The sequence below is a fragment of the Gopherus flavomarginatus genome, chromosome 1 (assembly GCF_025201925.1).
Source record: "Gopherus flavomarginatus isolate rGopFla2 chromosome 1, rGopFla2.mat.asm, whole genome shotgun sequence".
NCBI classification, from domain to species: Eukaryota; Metazoa; Chordata; order Testudines; family Testudinidae; genus Gopherus; species Gopherus flavomarginatus.
This window is the reverse complement of record NC_066617.1, coordinates 138,058,120-138,081,524: the sequence shown is the minus strand read 5'-3', so window position 1 is coordinate 138,081,524 and position 23,405 is coordinate 138,058,120. Positions and strand designations below refer to the sequence as shown.

Genomic DNA, 23,405 nt, shown 5'->3' with positions numbered 1-23,405 from the left:
TGGGTAGAGATGCTGGGGCCCGATTGCCTCCCTTGTATGGGCATGAGCCACTCGCGACCCTGCAATTGGCTTATTATAAATTATGACGAAAAATTCGTTATATATTGTCGGCCCCCTCCCGGGGACGGGTGGAGAGAACACGAATTCCCGTCGAACCGTATCCAGGCCTGATCACCCTGAAGATTTCTCTCTCCAGGCTCACGCGTTTCCTGAAGCCTGACTGCTTGCCGGCCGTAATGAAACTTTCGTGGTTTGTGTGTGTAAGTAGAATTAGCTGTTAAGTATAACTGTGTTGTTAGATAAGAGGCAAAGACTGGTTCCAGCCGCCCCAAGGCTCCTGCTAGGGGAAACCCGTTAACCAGGAAGCCTTGAAAGCAAGGGGGGCCAGTCAAGCCTCACGACCTGTGTTTAGTAAGATTAGCTGCTGCATTTATGGTTACTAACAGTACTAATATCACTTTTACTAACCCCTGGGACGACCTGAATAATTACTGGGACTTAGAAAAATACCAGGGCCAGCTTCTATTTGTAATTGTAGTGTTTGTGCTATTTGTTCTAGTATTATATTGTAAGCCCAAGTTGTAACTAATCGTGTGGTCCCTTATCCTTATCTGTGACTCATTTAATAAATCCTCAATCTTTAACACTACGACTGATTGCTTGCGTTATCCCCGTCACTGCCCTTGGGCACTTGTCACCCCCCCCAGGGCATCCAGTGATCGAACCTCCGCCCTATTCCAACGCTCATTACCCGGTAGATAACGGGCACCTGGTGGCCATATCGGTGGAGCAAGGGGTGAGAGCAATCTGTAATCAACATGGCGTCACGAACAGGATGCCTTCGGGAGGGTCAGTGCCCGTGGTGTAGTGGGGACCGTGAACAATCTGAGCTCGAGCAATTTCAACACCTGCAATTTCACCAAGTGGCCAGCAGACAGTCTGCGAAGCCCACCCTAGATTGGATTTGTATTATAGAATCAGGGTCAGGGTCAAAAAGCTATACGACCTCATTAACCCTGCCTGCCGTAGGATGTCTCCTCCATTGCCATCCCACCTTTAAATGTCAGCCGGCCGATAGTTCCCTGCAACCCCAGTGCACGGGGGTTGCGGAGACTAGTCGGACCGAGACACCGTCTGGCATTTGGAAGGAGTGTAGCCGTATCATAAAAAGATCCGGGGCCACCGTTCCCAAACTCATACCCCCGCCCCGGGTACAGCCGGGTGATCCAGCCCACGGGTTGTTAGTCCACTTAGTGAAGGAATTGGAACAGACCAGGCGGACAAAGAAACTTAGACCAGATGAGTATAAGTCGGACCATGTGCGGTCCTTCATGGAAGCACTATGTTTGCTGCTAAACAAGCCGCTGCTAACGACACCGACAGCGCAGAGTGTGAGATAAGTGGCAAAGAGCAGGAGGACGGGAGACCACCCCCTTATGAAGCCCCCCCTTGCCCTTTAATTTATCCCGCACTCCCCTCAGCCCCACCTGCGCCTGAGAAGAAGGGGCAGATGGAGGCCATGCCCGTTGCTATCACCAAAAGTAAGGTGGATTATTATACAGGTCAGACAGTTACGACTACCGAGTACCGAACTCGCACCAAGGCGGAGATAAAGGAATTCTTAGCAGACACGAGGCGCAGGGAGGGCGAGGCACCCCTAGTGTGGCTGGGTCGTCTGGCCCTGGATCACAGGGCAGAGATGGTGGATAGGGAGGAAGCCGCTGTTCTGGCCAAAACGTCCAATTGGGCGTCGGGGTTCCCGGGTCATCATCTCTTGGGAAATGAGGTATGGCCGCTCACCACCCCGGCCGCGGCCATCTTGGCCATGAAAGGCAGTTTTAAGGGACTGTATGTACCTCCCGGCAGCGTAAACACACCCCATGAGATCATCTGGGCTATTGCCGGAGCGTCCATCGTAGTGTGGAACCCACAAGCGGTACCGTTAAATTTAGACCAGCAACAGGTTCAGTCAGGTGTCCCCTTTATTTATGTCACAGACCCCACTCAAATTCCGGTCCAACGGGACGCGGTGGACTTGGCCGTAGATGGCGCCCCACCGATTGACACAGGGGGACTCCTGCTGTTGCATGGTTGGGTTGGGCAACCCCTTATTACCTTATATGAGGCCGTGTACCGGCTCCGAATGCCACCAGCCCCGAAGAACCCCATTTCAGCCCTTCCAGCTGAGAGCCCTGTTAACAAGGGTCAGCCTAAACACCCTGAACGAACCAAGGCTGAAAGAGCACTTTTTGGGTTCCTGTTACATAAGGGGATCCCCAAGGAAGCACTGCGGAAAATGTCCGATTCCCAGCAGCAAGATTTGGGGAAACAGTTAGGATGGAAGGACTGGGATGATTATTTGAGAACAAAAAACGAGTAGAGGCCGGGTGCGCCCCGGCCTCCACAGACACTTGGGATGATCGACCATATCACACCCTATTGGTAGCCGGTCCCAAACCCCCTCACACCCCTGTATCTTTTCTGTTGGACACCGGAGCTCAAATCTCTGTTATAAAATCCGATGTGCCCCATGTACCCACAAGTTCTACTATGTTTATTCAGGGTCTTAACAGTATTGAAGAAAAGCCTGTAGTCAGCTTTACTTTGATTCATAAGGGGTATAAGCGAAAAGTTAAGGCTTTGTTGGGAGGAACAAATTTGCTGGGGGTTGGGGATATAAAACGACTGCGATTACAAAAACAAGTCTGTCAGGCTCTGCCTGTCACCCTGTCGCCCGAAGCCCCCCCCCCTTATTGCCCCGAGCTTGTTAATAACAGTTCATGGAAATTCTCTCCCATTCCCACGAAGCCTGAAGGCATCCCCCTGATTAAGCAACTCCTCGACCAATTATTAAAGGAGGGACGGATAGCACAGGCGACCGCGTCAAACTATCTATCTCCCGGCTGGGGTATCCCCAAGCCCGGCAACCCCTCTGAATTTCGATTGGTAATCGATTATAGGCAGGCAAATAGCCGAGTCCGACACCTCCCATTCGCAGGCCCAGCCACCATTCCAGAAATACGGCAACAGTTAAGCGATGCCAGTGGGAGGTGGGCCTGCACCCTAGATTTAAAGGATATGTTCTATCAAATCCCGTTGAAGGACAAACCCCAAATCCTAAATTTCGCTTTCCAGGGCGCACAGTACCAGTGGAAGGTGTGCCCTCAAGGGTTCTGTAATTCCCCCGCCTTGGCCACGGCCGCTCTTGCAAAAACCTTAAAGGGGATAGAAGCCATTGGGGGCACCACCATTTTGGCCTATGTGGACGACATAATTATAATTGGACCCAACGAACACATAGTCCAACACGTAACTAACACCGTGGTAGCCGAACTAAGGGCCAATGGGTGGCGAATTAATGAGAGAAAAAGCCACCTCGTGCCCTCTCAAAGCTTTTCCTTCTTAGGCCAACATTATGACCCCTATAACTGTGGCCAACCCACCTCGGGGATTTTAGACCCTTGGGTTAAAGACCCACCCGAGAATAAAAAGCAACTGCAGAGACTTTTAGGCCTGATTAATTATCACCGACACTTCATTCCAGATAAACACCTTGTAGACCTGGAAACGATCCAGGAACCCCTCTCGTCCAAACGGAAACGGGAAATATGGAGTCCTGAGGCCCAAAAGAGCTTGGAACGAATAGCCACCTGGTTTGCCTCTAACCCACGGCTAGCGCGATATAAAAGGGATTCACCTTTTATCATTACCCTGTTCTTTACACAACATCATTATGGGTACTCGGTATCACAAGACGGGCAACCGGTCTATAACTGGGCCCGACGGCTCAAGGGTCCTCAGTATCGATATGGACCCATAGGACTTATGTTACTAGCCGCAGGCGAGGCACGCATTTGGGCCCCGCTATCTAGTAAAGGGACCCTGATCGGCCCAGAGGTACACCTCATTCCTTGGCTCACGCGGCTGCCCCCCCCCAGTTTTCACGGAACCAGCCTAACGTGGCAACAGCTGTGTTATTTGGGGGAAATCACGTGGCGGGAATGGACGCTTAAATCGCTGCCAAACGATGTCCGATTCCCAGCGGCCTCGGAGCCCTTGTGTATAGAAACAAAATATGACCCCTGGATTGTGTCCGACGGGGGCACTTCCCCGACCCCCCGGGCAGGAGTTCTCTGTGCTAAATGCGACCACTTTCAGGTTGATCTCCTTCCCCCGGGTTCATCGGCCCAGCATAGCGAAGTTCATGGGGTCCTTCTCGCTGCCCAGCACGTTACCCAGGCCCATTCCGTTTCTGCTCAGGTCGTATTGGGTATAGACTCACAATTTTGTCTCAGCATCCTCACGGGAGAGGCTAATCCCACAGCGTTCACGCCCCTGTGGGAGACTATTTTTGACCTCGTACGTAAGTTCTCCCGGCCCTGGTTTATAACCCATTGCCCGTCACATCGTCCTGACTCTAACCCCCTTCACTCCGAATTGGATCACAAAATGAGGGAAATTCAAGCTCCCCAAGTGTGCCTGGGGCAGCAGCCCCAGCTAAACACCGACCCATTCCTCCGATGGCTTCATGAGGATTGGGGGCATTTGCCTAGCGGCCGCCTATACAATCAGTTAGCCCTAGGTGCTCAGGGAAAACCTGAGGTACGGCGGCAGGACTGTGAAAGAATCGTGCAGTCCTGCCTTAAGTGTGCACAAATCAAGTCCCAAAACCGCCCACGTTATGAGCGGTGGGCGTACGCTGCGGAGTATTTCCCTCCTGGCGCGGTGTGGCAAATAGATTTAATGGGACCCCTACCTGGAGCCCGTCGCCACCCAAAGGCTCTGGTAGTGGTAGATTTGGGCTCCCGTCAAACTCACTGCATCCCTCTGAATACCACCACGGCTGCGGCTGTGGCTGGGGCACTGCAACAGGTAGCCGCAGCATGGGGTGTGCCCTCCGAAGTTCAAGCAGATGGAGGACCCCCGTTTACCAGCAAACGTTTTGAAGCATTAGTGCTGGGATGGGGGGCTTCCCTCCATATTCACTTGAAGTATCACCCCGAAAGTAATGGTGTTGTAGAGCGGAAAATCGGAGTTCTGAAAACCATGATACGTTCAGTTAATCCCAACGCTGACTATAAGGGTTGGAGTGCACTATTACCGCAGGTTCTAATCTCTCTCAATGCAAACTATTCTCGTTGGCCTGAAATCAGCCCCAGACCTAGAGGCCCCTGGACTCCCGTATATCAGCCTGATCAACTAGTCTGGGTGGCTGAGCCACAGGCCTCAGGTCACCGAGAACCCTACGCTGCGCAAATTGTAAGTGCAGGTAAATATCCCAATACCTACACGGTTGTGGATGCCCGGGGCACCCACACCTTGGTCCATCATAACTGGATAAGCAAGCGTTCTGAGTCGGGAACGAACTAACGGGGGCCAATAAGGCCGCCTTCTGTTTGTCTTGCAGCTCGCAATGGCAGCAGGAAAACGGGACGACAACCAGAAGGGCCCCGATCCGCGGAACTTAGGACAGCCGTATCCTGTAGATGAGAACGCCCATAAGCTTATGTTCGCGGCCTATTGGATCCAAGAAGTCCTGGGAGGAAACATCGACTTATCCTCACTGACATCTGACAACTGCCTTGCATGTTCCAATAGGCTGTCTGTAAATAGGCCTTTGTTTGATTTATTGCCGTTAGTGTTTAACTTTAGTAGTATTAATAGTCCCCTTCATTGTTCTTCTTCCTTTGCTCAGTGGCTCCCTATCGTGCAGTGGACAGGTTGTACAAATGATTATTTTAACCCCATCTCCCCCCGTGTCTTTCCTATATTTAATAAAACTACGGCACGTTATCTAGGCCCACTCCCCTTGTCACCCGGACAGAGACCCATGGCATCCCACTGTTGGGTGTTTTATGGCAATAAGGGACGACGAGGCCGGTCAAACTCACCCTACTGGGTAGGCACGTATCCAAACTGTTCCCAAACCCTTGTCTATGACAGCGTGTCCCACGGCAACGTTGTTATGGATCGGGACACCCCCCTGCCAATAATCAATAAAACTGTCGTGGAAATGGATGTCATGGTCCCACCCTTTAGCGACTTCTTTAACCCTCTTAGGCACACCTATTTTTATTTTAGTTGGGTTTTAAACAAATTAAGACCCGGTCACTTTTGGCTATGTGGCGAGACAGCCTTTGCGGCACTCCCCCCCAATCCCAAAGGTATATGTACCATTGGGTCTGTCCTAATAAAAGGGGGTGGTCTTTATGTCAAGACCCGGCAGCCCAGTTCGGCCGGGCGGGTTCGACGTTCTTGGGGATGGTGGGAGAGGACAAGGGGTGCCTTGTCCTCTGTAGTATCTTCAGTGGTCTCATTTAACCCCGTGGGATATGTGTTATTGCGTGAGCAAGTATTATTTCAATCGTTGGCTATAGAAACGCTAGCCAACACCACTGCAAAGGGCTTTAGCTTAGTTAATCAGCGGTTAGGTGAATTAGCAGATTATTCTTTTCAGAATCGCTTAATGATACAATTTTTGTTGCAATCACGGGATTTTTGTGAAACCCTTGTATCTGTGTATCCACAGTTTAAAGATAAGTGCTGTATCTCTCTGTCTTCTATTTCTGGAAACTTAACTGAAGTGATTAATGACCTTCAGGCCTTGGGAACCGCTGTGCGTGAGTCCAGAGAGACCTTCCGCTTCTGGTCATGGCTGGAGTGGCTGGGCCTTGGAGCCTATAAGTCTTATTTTCAGGCCCTTTTTGTGTCGCTCGTGGTGGGCCTCTGCCTCCTCTGCCTCGGGTGTGCTTTTGTTAAGGCCTGTGTTCGGCGGATGGTGGGAAGTGCCCTTATCGCCTCGGCCATTGAGACGCGTCCGCTCGTAGGAGCGGACGCTGACTCGGACACTGAGGTTTAGGTACGTTGGGCGTTGTCGGCCGGAGCATGGGGGCATGTTAGACCCCCAAGTTGGGCCCCAGGGCCAGACAGCAGGTGCTCCGGCCTCCACCCCCCAACGGAATTTTCCCCCAGCCCCCAGAACTGCCACTGATCACATACAAGTTCTGCTTTCTGAGCAGCTAACAGGAAACAGCACCTTGCGGTCGGCCGACCTGTGGAGGGGAAGTTCCCCCACGACAGTTGCTTCCTGGGTAGAGATGCTGGGGCCCGATTGCCTCCCTTGTATGGGCATGAGCCACTCGCGACCCTGCAATTGGCTTATTATAAATTATGACGAAAAATTCGTTATATATTGTCGGCCCCCTCCCGGGGACGGGTGGAGAGAACACGAATTCCCGTCGAACCGTATCCAGGCCTGATCACCCTGAAGATTTCTCTCTCCAGGCTCACGCGTTTCCTGAAGCCTGACTGCTTGCCGGCCGTAATGAAACTTTCGTGGTTTGTGTGTGTAAGTAGAATTAGCTGTTAAGTATAACTGTGTTGTTAGATAAGAGGCAAAGACTGGTTCCAGCCGCCCCAAGGCTCCTGCTAGGGGAAACCTGTTAACCAGGAAGCCTTGAAAGCAAGGGGGGCCAGTCAAGCCTCACGACCTGTGTTTAGTAAGATTAGCTGCTGCATTTATGGTTACTAACAGTACTAATATCACTTTTACTAACCCCTGGGACGACCTGAATAATTACTGGGACTTAGAAAAATACCAGGGCCAGCTTCTATTTGTAATTGTAGTGTTTGTGTTATTTGTTCTAGTATTATATTGTAAGCCCAAGTTGTAACTAATCGTGTGGTCCCTTATCCTTATCTGTGACTCATTTAATAAATCCTCAATCTTTAACACTACGACTGATTGCTTGCGTTATCCCCGTCACTGCCCTTGGGCACTTGTCACCCCCCCCCAGGGCATCCAGTGATCGAACCTCCGCCCTATTCCAACGCTCATTACCCGGTAGATAACGGGCACCTGGTGGCCATATCGGTGGAGCAAGGGGTGAGAGCAATCTGTAATCAACAATTCACAGCAGTATTTATTCTTTTTAACCTGTAGATAATTAAGATTCTCTACTTTTTCTGGAAATAAAGATATAAACACCCTACACTTTCCACTGACAAGACCCAGGAAAAACGTTTTATGGAAACGGTCCTCAGTACTTAATCCAATCTTTCATTCATCAGCAGAAACAATATACCACTGGACTCAACTTTTCTAGGATTCTTTAATTAAAACGTGTTCTTGTGTCTTTACGAAATTCTACTTTTCATTTCAGTTTCTCATAGAAGAATCCAACTGTAGGAGGAAATAACACAGGGCCTGGGAAAAGCGTCATTATTCCTATTACAGAGAGAACTGACTGAGATTATAAAAATACACAGTTACAGGTCTGATGACTCCCTCTGGTTAAATATAAATTAGGTCATTTCAAGACACTCATTTTTCAGTCATACTAAACATACCAAACCAAATTAATTGCAATTTACCAATAGTAGAACTGTATTTATGAAAATAGGTCTCTTTTTGTGCACTATTCAAAAATCTGATTATGAGAAAGAATTTTCTAACCTTAAAATAAGTTGTTTTCCTTTATAGATGCACCTGTATGCCCAATCCTGCACCGATACGTCACACTGACTCCTGGCCAACTTCAACACGTGCCTGAAAGAAGTGACTGAGGATCAGGGAACTACAACTGACTCCCTGTTCTGCCCCCACCTCTGCAACACTTCAGTTCTACATGGGCAAGGTAGAAAATCTGGTCCTGTAGGTTCTATTAAAAAGTAAGCTTTTCTACCCCATGCAAATTCCTCAAATGTTGACCCCTTTCTGCACAGCTGAAGTTCACCTTCTCCATTGCCAGAGAGGCCTCTAAACCAAGGCTGCAAGATTTCTCCCTCAGAGAAAACTCCAAAAAAACAAAAACAAAAAAATCAGTATAAGTGTTCTCTAATGATAAAAGCTCACTTCATTCAATTTAAATGGAAGAGAATTCATAGCAAAATGACAATTGGAGTAACAAAATAATTAACATACTCATTTAGACTGCAATTCAGCAATTACTTCGACATGTGTGTAACTTGAATCATGGTAGTTTCAACTACGTTAATAGGACTACTCATATGCTTAAAAGTAGTTTGCTGAATGTTGCCTTACGTGCAGAGCACCAGCTGTACACAATATTCTACAGAATACACAAAGGCAGACTCTCAGTTTTCACATATCTTATATTCTAATTCAGAAAGATATACACATACAATGTGGGAGAATTTACAGGAAGGCTTGGAGAATTCATGGATGCAGACACGACTTAAGGAACTCTTTAGTAAAGAACGAAAAAATACCTACCACCAACTCTGTTTGCAATAATTTTCCTTGTCTCCCACCCTACAACCAAGTTCTTATGGCTCCACTTACCAGTAAAGCAGCAAGACAAAAAATGAAAATTAAGGGCAGTATAAAAAGCCTACTAATTCAGTAATGCAACATAAAACACAAAAGGAGAAAAATCTCACCACTTATAATAGAGTTCTTGAGGTTTGTGTGAGAAAAGAATAGGGAAGAAGAAAGTTCTAATATTATTGTGATGGGCAAATTAGGAATAACTGGATAGATAAGATCATATAGATACACTTATAACAAGTTATAAAATTGAAGAGGAAGGCTGCTGTAGAATCTCTGGCAGTCAAAGAGCTATTTCCAACAAGTTGGCAAATCCAGAAAAGGTTTAATTTGACTTAGTTAATGCGACTGTCCAAGAATAAGATTCTCAGATCAGATTCTGAAAGATTCCTAGCTGAACCCATTTAAACTAAAAAGTGAAGCAACTGCAACATCATCTCTTAACCATTTTGTGGCTGTAGACTGGTCTAAACATTAGTGGTCAGGAAAATCATACAACCAAAATCTAAGATTGGGGAAGTCTTAATAGCAAAGAAAACTTGCATGTATGTTCTCGGCATGCAGAAATGCAACTTTTTAGGAGAGGAGAAATGCACTGAAAACTAGCATATGGAAAGTCATAAATACAAGGCCTAAACCTAGACCTAGATTTTTCCCTCCAGGAAGGGAAAATCTTCAAAACTGAGGAAAGGCAAACACTTGACATAAGAGAATGCTTAGAAAAGAAAAGAGTATTCTGAATTCATGAGTAAATGCAAATTGCAATTGCTATTCTATAATGAGAACAACAAAAAGAAGAGTAGGGAAGTCAACGGCCTTGTTTCCATATAATACACATTCAGATCTTTAATCTCTAAACATGATAAATGTGACTGATCATTTTACAGTTACCTGAAGAACTCCCATCTATGCTGTTATCCTTAGACTAATTTATCCTTCACATTTGTGTTATCTCATAAGAACATAAGAATGGCCCTACTGGCTCAGATCAAAGGTCCATCTAGACCAGTATCCTGTCTTCCAACAGTGGCCAGTGCCAGGTGCTCCAAAAGAAATGAACAGAACAGGTAATCATCAAGTGATTTATCCCATCACTCATTCCCAGCTTCTTGCAAACAGAGGCTAGGGACACCATTCCTGCCCATCCTGTTTAATAGCCATTGATGGACCTATCCTCCATGAATTTATCTAGTTCTTTTTTGAGCCCTGTTATGGTCTTGGCCTTCACAACATCCTCTGGCAAGGAATTCAACAGGTTGACTGTGCGCTGTGTGAAGAAATATTTTTTTTTGTTTGTTTTAAACCTACTGCCTATTAATTTCATTTGGTGACCCCTAGTTCTTGTGTTATGAGGAGTAGTAAACAACTCCGCCTTATCTACTTTCTCTACACCAGTCATGATTTTATAGACCACAATCATATCTCCGCTTAGCCGTCTCTTTTCCAAGCTGAAAAGTCCCAGTCTTATTAATCTCTACTCATATGGAAGCCGTTCCACACCCCTAATCATTTTTGTTGCTCTTTTCTGAACCTTTTCCAATTCCAATATATCTTTTTTCAGATGGAGTGACCATATCTGCACACAGTATTCAAGATGTGGGCATACCATGGATTTATATAGAGGCAATATGATATTTTCTGTCCTTTTATCTATCCCTTCCTTAATTATTCCCAGCATTCTGTTTGCTTTTTTGACTGCTGCTGCACATTGAGTGTATGTTTTCAAAGAACTATCCACAATGACTCCAAGATCTCTTTCTTGAGGGGTAACAGAAAATTTAGACCACATCATTTTATATGTATAGTTGGGATTATGCTTTCCAACTTTGCATTTATCAACATAAAATTTCATCTGCCGTTTTGTTTCCCAGTCACTCAGTTCGGAGAGATCCTTTTGTAGCTCTTCGCAGTCTGCTTGGGACTTAACTATCTTGAGTAGTTTTGTAACATGTGCAAATGTTGCCACCTCACTGTTTACCCCTTTTTCCAGATCATGTATGAATATGCTGAATAGGACTGGGCCCAGAACAGACCCTTGGGGGACACCACTATTTAACTCTCCTTTCTGAAAATTGACCATTTATACCTACCCTTTGTTTCCTATCTTTTGACCAGTTATCAATCCATGAGAGCAACTTTCCTCTTATCCTGTGGCAACTTAGTTTGCTTAAGACCCTTTGGTGAGGGACCTTGTCAAAGGCTCTCTCAAAATCTAAGTACACTATATCCACTAGATCCCCCTTGTCCACATGCTTGTTGACTCCCTCAAAGAATTCTAGCAGATTGGTGAGGCACGATTTCCCTTTACTAAAACCATGTTGACTCTTCCTCAACAAATTATGTTCATCTGTATGTCTGACAATATTGTTCTTTATTATAGTTTTGACCAGTTTGCCTGGTACTAAAGTCAGGTTTACCATCCTGCAACTGCCGGGATCACCTCTGGAGCCCTTTTTAAAAATTAGCGTCACATTAGCTATCCTCCAGTCATCTGCTACAGTAGCTGATTTAAATGATAGGCTACAGATTACAGTTAGCAGTTTTGCAATTTCACATTTGAGTTCCTTGAGAAGTCTTGGGTGAATACCATCTGGTCCTGGTGACTTATTGCTGCTTAATGTATCAATTTGTTTCAAAACCTCCTCTAATGATAACTTAATCTGGGACAGTTCCTCAGATCTGTCACTTAAGAAGAATGGCTCAGATTTGAGACTCTCTCTCACATCCTCAGCCATGAAGACCAATGCAAAGAATTCATTTATTTTCTCAGCAATGGCTTTATCGTCCTTGAGTGCTCCTTTAGCACCTCGATCATCCAGTGGCCCCACTGGTTGTTTAGCAGACTTTCTGCTTCTGATGTACTTAAAAAGAATTGCTATTACTTTTTGAGTCTTTGGCTAACTGTTCTTCAAATTCTTTTTTTGGCCTAATTGTATTTTTACACTTCATTTGCCAGTGTTTATGCTCCTTTCTATTTTCCTCACTAAGATTTAACTCTCACTTTATAAAGGATGCCTTTTTGCCTCTCCTTGCTTCTTTTACTTTGCTGTTTAGCCACAGCAGCTCTTTTTTGGTTCTCTTACTATGTTTTTTAATTTGGGGTATACATTTAAGTCTATTATGGTGTCTTTAAAAAGTTTCCACGCAGCTTGCAGATATTTCACTTTTGGCACTGTAACCTTTCATTTCTGTTGAACTAACCTCCTTATTTTTGTGCAGTTTCCCATTATGAAATTTAATGCTACAGTGTTGGGCCGCTGTGGTGTTTTTCCTGCCACAGGGATATTAAATTTAATTATATTATGGTCACTATTAGCAAGCGGTCCAGCTATATTCACCTCTTGGACCAGATCCTGTGCTCCACTTCGGACTAAATCAAAAATTGCCTCTCTTCCGGTGGGTTCCAGGACCAGCTACTCCAAGAAGCAGTCATTTAAGGTGTCAAGAAACTCTCTCTGCATCCTGGCCTCAGGTGACATGTACCCAGTCATTATGGGGATAATTTATATCACCCATTATTATTATTAGAATTTTTTATTTTAATAGTCTCTCTCATCTCCCTGAGCATTTTACAGTCACCATCACCATTCTGGTCAGGTAGTCAGTAAGATATCTCTACTGCTATATTCTTATTAGAGCATGGAATTTCAGTCCATAGAGATTCTATAGTACAGTTTGATTCATTTACAATTTTTACTTCATTGGATTCTATGCTTTCTTTCACATATAATGCCACATTCCTACCACCACGACCTGCTGTACTCTGGCATTACTGTATCCCATTGACTATCCTCATTCCATCAAGTTTCTGTGATGTCTATTATCAATATCTTAATTTAATATGAGGCACTCTAGTTCATCCATTTTATTATTTAGACTTCTAGCATTGATATATAAGCACTTTAAAAACTTGTCTCCTTTCAGCTGTCTGCCATTACACAATGTAACTGAATGGGACTCTTTTTTATTTGACTGTTTCTGATCAGACACTGCATGTATTTTATCATTTTCCATCCTGTCATCCTCACTAGGACATAGAGATTCTCTGTTAATAGATCCTCCCTTAAGAGATGTCCGAATCTTGTGCTCCTCTGCACTTGTCGGCTTTCCCCTAGCCCTTAGTTTAAAAACTGCTCCACGACCTTTTTAATGTTAAGTGCCAGCAATCTGGTTTCATTTTAGTTTAGGTGGAGCCCATCCTTCCTGTATAGGCTCCCCCTTTCCCAAATGTTTTCCCAGTTCCTAATAAATCTAAACTCCTCCTCCCTACACCATCATCTCATCCACACATTGAGACTCTGCAATTCTGCCTGTCTAACTGGTCCTGTGCGTGGAACTGGGAGCATCTCAGAGAATGCTACTATGGACGTCCTGCACTTCAATCTCTTACCTAGCAGCCTAAATTTGGCCTCCAGGTCCTCTCTTCTATCCTTTCCTATGTCATTGGTACTTACATGTACCACGACCACCAACTTATCCCCACCACTACACATAAATCTATCTAGATGTCTCGAGAGATCTGAAACCTTTGCACTAGGCAGGCAAGTCACCATGCAGTTCTCCCGGCCATTGCAAACCCAGCTATCCATGTTTCTAATGATAAAATCGCCCATTACTAATACCTGTCTCTAATAGCTGGAGTTCTCTCTCCTGGAGAGGTATCCTCAGTGCAAGAGGATACTACAACATCATCTGGAAGAAGGGGGTCCCAACTATGGGATTGTTTCCCTCCGCTCCAATTAGATGCTCTTCTTCCCTGGGACTTTCATCCTCTTCAACAGCACAGGCTGTCAGACCTGGGGTGGGACAGTCCTATTGTGCCTTGGAAAGTCTCATCTATACACCTCTCTGTCTCCCTCAGCTCCTCCAGTTCATCTACTCTGGTCTCCAAAGCCCATACACGGTCTCTGAGGGCCAGCAGCTCCGTGCACCGAATGCACACATATGCCACCTACCCACAGGACAGATAATCATACATGCTGCATTGGGTGCAATAAACTGGATAGCCCTCACTCTATTGCTGGACTTCTGCCTGAAATCTTTTTACTCCTGCAGCTGGTTCCTTTGCTGTTGTTTTGTTTATATCAAGGGAGTGGTTTTGGTTTTTAAGTTTAAAGAATCTTAAGTTCCAGCCCCTGCTCACACTTCCCCTGTAAACTCCTTTGCAAAATTCCCATTAGCTGTTCCTGTTCACCAGCTCCTCTGGTCACTCAGAAGTGGGCTTTTTAAAGCCCTGGTCTCCCTGAGTAGCCTTGCCCGCTGATTAAGGATTGATGGGTGCTAAAAGGTTTAAGGATCACAGCCTTGTTAAGAAGCTCTCAGCCTCGCCTAGCAGGCCACTAGGCTCAGCACACACACGGTCAGCACATGGACCCCAAACAAACAGAGCACATGGTATATTTCAGTCAAGCAGCAAGCACACCACAAACACATACACACACTACAGACAACCAACATGCCCCAAGGGTCATGTAATCGCTCCTCATTCACCTGGAGAACTCCCTCTCAAAACTACCCTGTTAGCTGCTCCTGTTCACTAGCTCCTCTGATCACCTAGGAGCTGGCTTTTTAAAGCCTTGGTCTTCCTGAATAGCCCTGAGTAGCCCCACGCCCTGGTTAAGGGTTGATGAGTGCTAAAAGGCTTAGGGATCTCAATTAGTTCTTCATTACTGCAATTTAGTTCCTTGAAGGTTTTTATTTATTCCCTAAAAAAGGCAAAATATCCAAACAGAAAAAGCTAAGGATGATAATCATAATAGGTTCCCCCCTCACCAACACCCAAGCAGAAGAACATTTATCAAACTGTCTAGATGCATCCCTTTTATTTACTATTGTTCCCTTGGCAGAATAGAGAAATAGGAGTAATATTAAGTTAAGTCAACGTTTTAAAATAAAAATTAGAGTGGTAGGGGATCCTGGCCTGATCCTCTTTCTTTGATCTTCACCTCTGCAACAACCAGGCTAAGTTTCTGCTCCAGGGATTCTCAACTTGCCCTGGGAGATGGCAGAGTTCTCTTTTGGGAGGAAAAGAGTGAGATGCAAACAGAGGGACAAAAAGTAGAAAATATTTTGTTGAAGGAAGAAGATTCATTTCAATTATGATAGACAGTCCACTGGTTGGTTTTCTTTTCAAAAAGGTGATGTGAACCAATCAGCTTATACTCCATTTTTGGAGCTGTTCTTCATGCAACATCTTTTCTGTGGTGTAAAGAGAAAACAGGGCATCTCTTCTATGGTTTCCTATTTGTAAAATGCACATCATTACTGGAGGTTAGTTTCCAGAAGCCAAAGCCTATAAAACTATGTGTAAATGTCTTGGGACATCCCAATTCCACTTGCAAAATATCAGTGTAAAGCAACCAACATATTCCTGCTTGGAACATCTTTTTAGGGTCTTTGTTTTGTTTCTTTTTAAAGGTTCTGTACAGACCCTTCTGTTTGCTGAAGATTAATGTTGGTTAAACTCATTGGTTAGCTTTACAGAGACAGGTATTTCTTCTCAGGTTGAAATTTCTGTATCAGACATTTTGGTGGAAAAAAAGTTACTATTTTGTAATTTGCTTTACTACATGCAAAAATCTTTCCACATTATCTGATATATTTTAAAACATATTCAATCATCCAGCCAGTCACACAGCTATATAAATGTTATTTGAGTTATCTGTTCCCCTATGGTCTTTGCTTGGCTCAACACCAGAAGGATGAAACAGTTGTATAAATCTTTAACCTCTATATTTGCATCGGTTTATTCTTTCTTCAATTATGAGGTTGGAATTGCTTGTGTTTATTTTTGTTGTGTGCCTTGGTGCACTTTTAAACAAGCACTTAAGTTTCTGGCTATTCAGGTTTATATCTTAGTTATGTTTACCTTCAAGATATCACTTCACTTTAGCTTCTCAACACAACTTAAAGGTTTTACAGCTTTTAATATGATACACAAACACCTTTGATAACTCTGATGCTTATAAGTTAAATATGTTAATTAAATTAACATCTCTTATTTAAAATAAGAAATGTATTTTGTGATTATGGTCCCCTCATAAAGGATCGGTAATAAGGTAATTCAAGATATGTGGGTGCCAAGGTATTATCAATAATCTATATATACAATACAGTTTTTCATGCTAATTCTTTTCCTTACATAAATGAGATTTCCAATGAAAAGAGATTTTTATTTCTTAAGTCTTGATTAGTCTATCAAATGATAAATATCTTTCATATTATAATGTAAGCCAAATCAAAAAGAAAAAAAAATCTTCATCCATTAATATAGATGTTTGTAGCAATTAGTCTGATTCTTTCTCAGTTTTAAAATCATTATCTACAAAGCACAGAAAACGTATGCATTTTTTATCAGGTTTTCAGGCCTATAATTCATAACTACCATTAATAAAATTCATATTACATATTTTAACACCACAAAACAGTGTCAATTAGAGGACTGGGTTGTGTTGTAGAGACACAACAACCAGGAATTAGACTAACACAAATTCATTTCACATAATACACCAAACACCAAACAATAGGGTTCTTTTGCTCAAAGAAGTTTATTTGTTTTCAGTATTTCACGTCATTCAATTACTTATTTCCTACCACTGCTTTCAATTTTAAGCATTTTGAGTGAAATATATTCATACACTGATGTTTGGTAACACTAAACAGTAACCACTACTTAGCAGTAGCGATGAGCAGTTCTCATATTTTCTACAGCAGGGAATGAGAAACCTATTAACGTTAACACAGTTGAGACTGTAAAATACATATAGCTTTATATAGGACCATACTATCAGATACCCTTCCCACTTTCCAGAAATTTTCAGACTCTGTCAAACTGATTTTCAACTCCACTCTCTCTTGTCTTTTCAACTCACAATGACAGTCGATTCTACTCACTAGCTATGCAACTTTCACCAATCATTCGGGATTCCAGCCACTCCCCCTTTCATTCTAGGCTTGCAGACAATAGTTTTTATTTCTTTCTTAACAGGCATAAAAATAAAAATGATGTTCTATCACTTTCCTTCTCAATCTTATTAAATACTTAATGTTTTCATTCACAGATTGAGAGTCTAATGAAACCAATAAGCTCTTGAAAACCAGACTGAACTTTTAGTTTGCCCACCACCATGCTGCAATGCAGTGTTTTTATAATTCCATTCTTTCAGCAAGATCAGAAACATGCACTGAAGTATTACATATACTGTACCAGCAATAAAAATAAGAATGTAACAAACAATAAGGATATTTGTCATCATTTCTATGTAATGATACATGTTCCTCACCCCCTCATTTTTCCTTCCCTCACTCTTCTCCAAACAAGAACGTAATACAGTTTGTTCTCTCATTTACAAATTTGGGAACATTCCAGCTAAACCTATGTTTTCCTCCCCTGTGTCCCCACAACACTAACATCTTAAGCGATATCAGTGTAAAAGTATCAGCGTATAAAACTTGTTGTTACAACCACCTGACATTCAGTTCTCAATCTAGTTCCTTATGAATGGATTTTGGAAGGAGCAACTCTAAGACAACCTTCAGTTTATCAGAGGCACTACCTTCCTACCACACTGTTGCTGCTTTATAAATAATAAAATAAAATAAATAAATAATTAGATCTTACATAGCACTTTTGATCCACAGATCACAAAGTTCTTTACAAAGGGGGTAAGCATTATTATTGCCAGATGGAAAAACTGAAACACAGGGAGATGAAGTGTCTTGTCCAAGGTCATAATACTCAATACTTAAAACATAATACTTAATAAACAGTTAAGGAAAAAAAGGATATGTTCTTTTTTAGAGTCTACTCCTGCTCTTATTGAAGTTAGTGTTAAAATTTCCAGTGACTTCATGCTGACCCATGTTAAGTCATCCTAACGGTTAATTACATTCACCATTAAAAAAATTATGCCTTATTTCCAGTTTGAATTCTAGCTTCAACTTCCAGCCATTGGATTCTGTTGCATCTTTCTCTGCCAGATTGCAGAGTGCATTATTAAATATTTGTTCCCCATGTAGATACTTACAGACTCAAATCAAATACCTCATTAAGCTTTTCTTTGTTAAGATAAATAGACTGAGTTCTTTGAGACTAACACTCTAAGGCAAGGGTTCTCACAACAATTTTTTTGGTGACTTCAGAGTGCAGCCACCAACTCTTGCTGGTGGCTGCTCTGACACTTTTTTCCCTAAAATATTTAACTAACTTTAGGAAAAACAAATAAATATGCATGTATACACACCCAGATCATTGTAATTTATTTATGTAGGGCTCAATAAAAATAATGCTGTGAAAAGTGATATTTATATTTTTGTTAATATCACTTTTCACAGCAAGTCCTGGCAAGTTAAGACCTGGATGGAGGGGTGGAAGGTGAGGCAACAGAGGCCGGGGCAATGGATGGGGGGGGGGGCAGGCCCCACTGAGCCCCTTTCCCCTCCCCAGCTTCCAGTAGAGAACTCTCCTTACTCCTTCAGCATTCTGCCCCACCTGTCTCTGGAGCCGGGCAGAGTGGCGCATCCAGGAGGAACAGGAAGGGTAGAGGTGGGGCTGAAGCTTTACCACCATCCCAACATCACCTGTCATGGCCACAGGGGAAACCCCCTGGTGGCTGCATTTGAGAAATGGTGCTCTAAGGCAAGTTTTCTAATTTCCATCACAGGATTTCACTGTTTGCTTGCTTTCATCCCCTCACTTTAGTACTTATTCTGCACATTGTACCATTACCATTAGGGATAGTAAAAACATGCTTGAATTAAATAAGAATTGATGAGGACTGTCACAACAAACTAGAGGTGATCCTTTTCTAAGGTTCAAAAAGCACACACAAAAAATTACTTCCTGTCCTCCAAGGTTTGATGCTTCTTTCCACTTCCTGGTTTGAGATGGAAACATCAGATATGATAGCAATATTTCTGACTCAACTAGAATCAAGAAGTATCAACAACATTACAAGAAAGAATATTCTCACAGAATTTTCAGCTTTTCTGAGGTTCATCTAGCCCTAATACTCAAAAATAATATATTAAATCAGCAGTGCAATGATTGTGGATACTGTGACAGAAAAAGGCAAAACATTTAATAAAAAGTTTGAATACATTTTAGGATACTTTTAGGCATAACTGTAGGGCATGCATTCAAGAGCACTGTAGTTCTGTGCAATGTTCCCCTTGTCCAAGGATGAATTACTTTTTCCAAAGTGCTGTGTACCTTTCCATTATACTATTTACACAGATGACTACATGCTTGTACCAAACCCTTCAGCTGATATGGTCATAACAGGGAGACGGTTGTAAAATACCTGAGAGAATGCTGAAATTAATCAACTAAATATCCAAGTATCTTTACCTTTCTGTATTAAACTGTGAAATAATATTTCAAGTGTACATTAGCTATATTTAGATCTTTAATTTACCATCACTCACAAATGAAAAACGAAAACCAAAAAACATCTACTAGCCATTTTAGAAGAATTGTTCCTAGCAGTACTTAAAAGAAACTGCAATACAAAAAACCTGAGAATGGCTTTTCAAGATTAGTCAACAGAAAACGTTATATTTTTACCTTAGGTATAGGGCTTATTTGGTTAATAATTTAAATATACTCAAGCGAGACTTTGCCAATAACAAAACAAGTTCGAAAAGTTTAAACAATCATTAGACCATTAACATGGACCAGCAGCTTTAAATACTTGTTGTATAATCTTCTTTTTTATTACTGATGTCATATTAATTACAGTGGTTTCACAGAAATAAAAATAGATTTGGACGGTAGCTGTTAGAATGACCATTGTATAAGTTGAAGCACACATTTATTTGTGTCTGTTCCATAGAAATCTGATTTTTGCTTGAAGTCCATTATAGTAAATAAAATTCAGGCTTAAGAAATATTGAATCTTTTCTTTGCAGCTATATAAAATTATACAGTTAATAAAGGAATAAATCTTACACCAAGTTTCCTTCTCTTTGGTGCTGTGTCCCTCTGGGATCTTGGTTAGACAGTTTAGAAAGCCATAATGCACATCTGGGCCCTAACGAGTTAGGAGGTATGGTTAGGTTCCCATCTCTTTTTGCCTGTAATTATTGTTATCCGAAGGATATTATACTGAAGACTGATGTTTTGCGATGATTTTTTTCAACACAAACAAAAGAAAGTGAATGAAAATCATAATGCTTTTTGTAGCGCAAAACACATTCATATAGTCTATGAACACATGTATCTGTGCGGACAAGTGCTTGTATTACCTGAGCATTCAGCAGTTCCTCACATTTATATGACTGTTTTTCAATTGCAGCTATGTACTGTTTTTCAATGGCTTCTTCTTGCTTCTGAACTGTAGACTGCAATAGTGCCTGGAAACAAATACAGCAGACCAGTTTCAAAACAGAAGACACACTTGAGTATTTTTGACACACGGCAAATTGACTAACTTTTGTATATAACTGAAATCTGATACTCAGCTGCACCCACAGAACAGAAATGTGCAACTACTGAAGTACTTTTCTATATATGACTACTTTTCATTTTTAGATATATATCTTTCTTTAGCCAGGATTATATTTTTTGGCTCTTATGTTTCCTACACACACCTTTTGCATAAAAGAAGGCAACTCACAGAAGATAGAGAGGGTGAGTAGTTCTGTTAAACATACTCAGTTTAGTGGGACCACACAAGATGAGAAGCATATGAAAGCTGCTGAAAAAAAAAAAAAGCCAGACATATTTCACTGGCTGACAAAACTCCACATCCTCTTGGCACACTGTAAGATCCCATGGGCCAAGCATGATCTTCACAACCACAACTCAACTAAAAGCAGATGGAAATTCTGAGTAGTTTAAAACATAAAAGCAATGCCCCCCCAGGAAGTTCACACTCTGATGTGAAGAGGTGGAAGTCAAAGTGTGGAAAAGTCAAAGTGCCAAGACAATATTAAAAAGATAATAAAATTAGGGACATTATACAGATATTTGATCTTAGCTATGCAAAGGTTAAAGAATCTGTATGCAAAGGGAAAAAACTAAAACAGATCACAAGAGAAGACAAATCACCTTTTGTAGGAATTACATCCACTTACTTGCTTTAAGATGACGCTGGTATTTTTACCTTCACTTCACATACTCCTGTGCTATACATGTTTTCAATAGTATATTCTATTTATATGTCCCTTCTTTCTAGAATATGTACTGTACTATTTATACTCACAACAGTAAATTCTATTTTTAAATAGTAATCTGTGTATTAAACTACTTGCAATTACAATGTAAAGTTAAAACAGACTTAAAATTTATAGAAAACAGATTTTTGGCACACACATGCAGAGAAGCAAAAAAAAAGGCCAAATTATTTAGATAAGTTTTGTTTTGAAAATAAGTTTGTTTGGTAGGAAACAATGATAATTAAATAAGATGTTGAATAAATGCAAAAAAAACCTGGGACAAAAATATTTGTATAGCTTTTGGTCTATCTTCCAACATTTTCCAATAATTAGCTTTGTTTTGCAAACATTACTGTTCTTCAGGATGACTACTGCTGTAACTCAGTAGCAGTTTTATTGAAGCAAAAGAAAAAAAATACTTCTAAATTAAAAAAGTGACAGATGGTGCTCGACATGAGGTTTAATCAAAATCCAAGAATAAGTTTAGTGGCTTTTCCACTGGCTTATGCTCGTCTTTAAATGTAAAAATTGTTTTGCAGATTGATTGTTCATCTTCTGCATTGATACAAATTCAGACAATCACAAAAACTTAATTCTCAAAAGACTCCAATTTATGCCTGAAAAATTCAAAAAAGTCTACTTTAGTTGGGGTAAAATCCCATAATGAATACATTCAAATGGATATAAACCAATGAGAAACCTATTCAAGGGCTTACTACAGGAATAGAACGCCAGTTCACACATTCTGTGTTTTTATCTTCTGGACTAATGTTTTAAGAACTATTAGAATTAACTTAGGAAGTACATTAAAACATAAAAGGTATAAAAGCAAAGATAAATATAAAGGGTCAAATTCTTCTCTAACTGAAGTCAACAGGAAAGACCCAATTGACTTCAACAAGTGCAGGATGTGGTCCTAAATAAGTTTCCTTCCTTACCCCTAAACCATGCCTTCTAGTACAGGTTCAGCTGAATACTCTTGAGAATGTAGGAGCTAACAGAGTTCCCATGTAAATTATTTAACCAGTGGTCTAAGTATATTTTCAGAAGCTGTCACTGAAAACAAAAGCAGAAGTATTAGACTGCAAAAAGTAACAACTCACCATGTTGTTTTTGTTTGTATGTTTGTTTGTTTTTTAAACGCAATGGAAAGCTATTGTATGTTTTGATAATAAAGTAACTTTGTCTCTTAGGATTGATTTTATCAAGAATCTCAAGAGTGTGATTTTAAACACATACAGGGAGTCAAAATATAATTTCTAAATATACCTTGGAAAAATTATTTTGGGGGATGTGTTCTACTCATAAGAGAATACATTAGCATTACACTATACTCAATTAAGCCTAGGGGGGAATGATCACAATTGTTACTATCAGTAAATAAGGAAGTTTATTCAATAAAATATTAATTCTAGTCTTCATTAAATTTAAAAGATGGCACAAAAATATGGCATTATACCACATAATACAGTTGTATCTTGTCCTGTCCCCAAATGATATAGACTGTTCTAAGACATCCCTCCCCATAGTATGTAGATTGCAGTCTTCTACTTTGTAATTTATCTCTGTTAAATAAGTTGCATAAAGATAAAAAGTGCCAGGAAATACTATGAATTCTGTGATGAGACTTAAAAATTTATAGAAATTAAATGTTTCCCATCATATATTATTTTATAGACAGAGACAGACAGATAGATATAATAGGTGCTCAGATACTTCAGTGTTCACTGTCTATAGTGTCATAAAGTAGAAAGAATATGTTCCCTCTGTATGCTCCTGAAAAGCTCAAAGTTTAAACATTTTGGCATTATACTCTTTGCCTAATCATCTTATGTAATTATATAGAAACATGCCACAATGATCCTTTAAGGCTTGCATCATCTTGGAATGGTAGCCTTTTCTACTAAAGGTATTCACTGGCTTGGTGAGATGAATATGGAGTGCACATGAAGAACTATCT

The 23,405-nt window shown here is 41.7% G+C and overlaps 1 protein-coding gene across 4 annotated transcripts in view; it reads right to left on the bottom strand.

The window, feature by feature from the left end:
• CCDC91 (coiled-coil domain containing 91) overlaps positions 1 to 23,405 on the bottom strand; it is a 335,613-nt gene that overhangs the window by 125,054 nt on the left and 187,154 nt on the right. For all 4 annotated transcript variants that reach the window (XM_050966062.1, XM_050966037.1, XM_050966045.1 and 1 more), the window contains exon 8: positions 20,534 to 20,641. In XM_050966062.1, the coding sequence (XP_050822019.1) occupies positions 20,534 to 20,641 (108 nt within the window). The remainder of the gene's footprint in view (positions 1 to 20,533; positions 20,642 to 23,405) is intronic.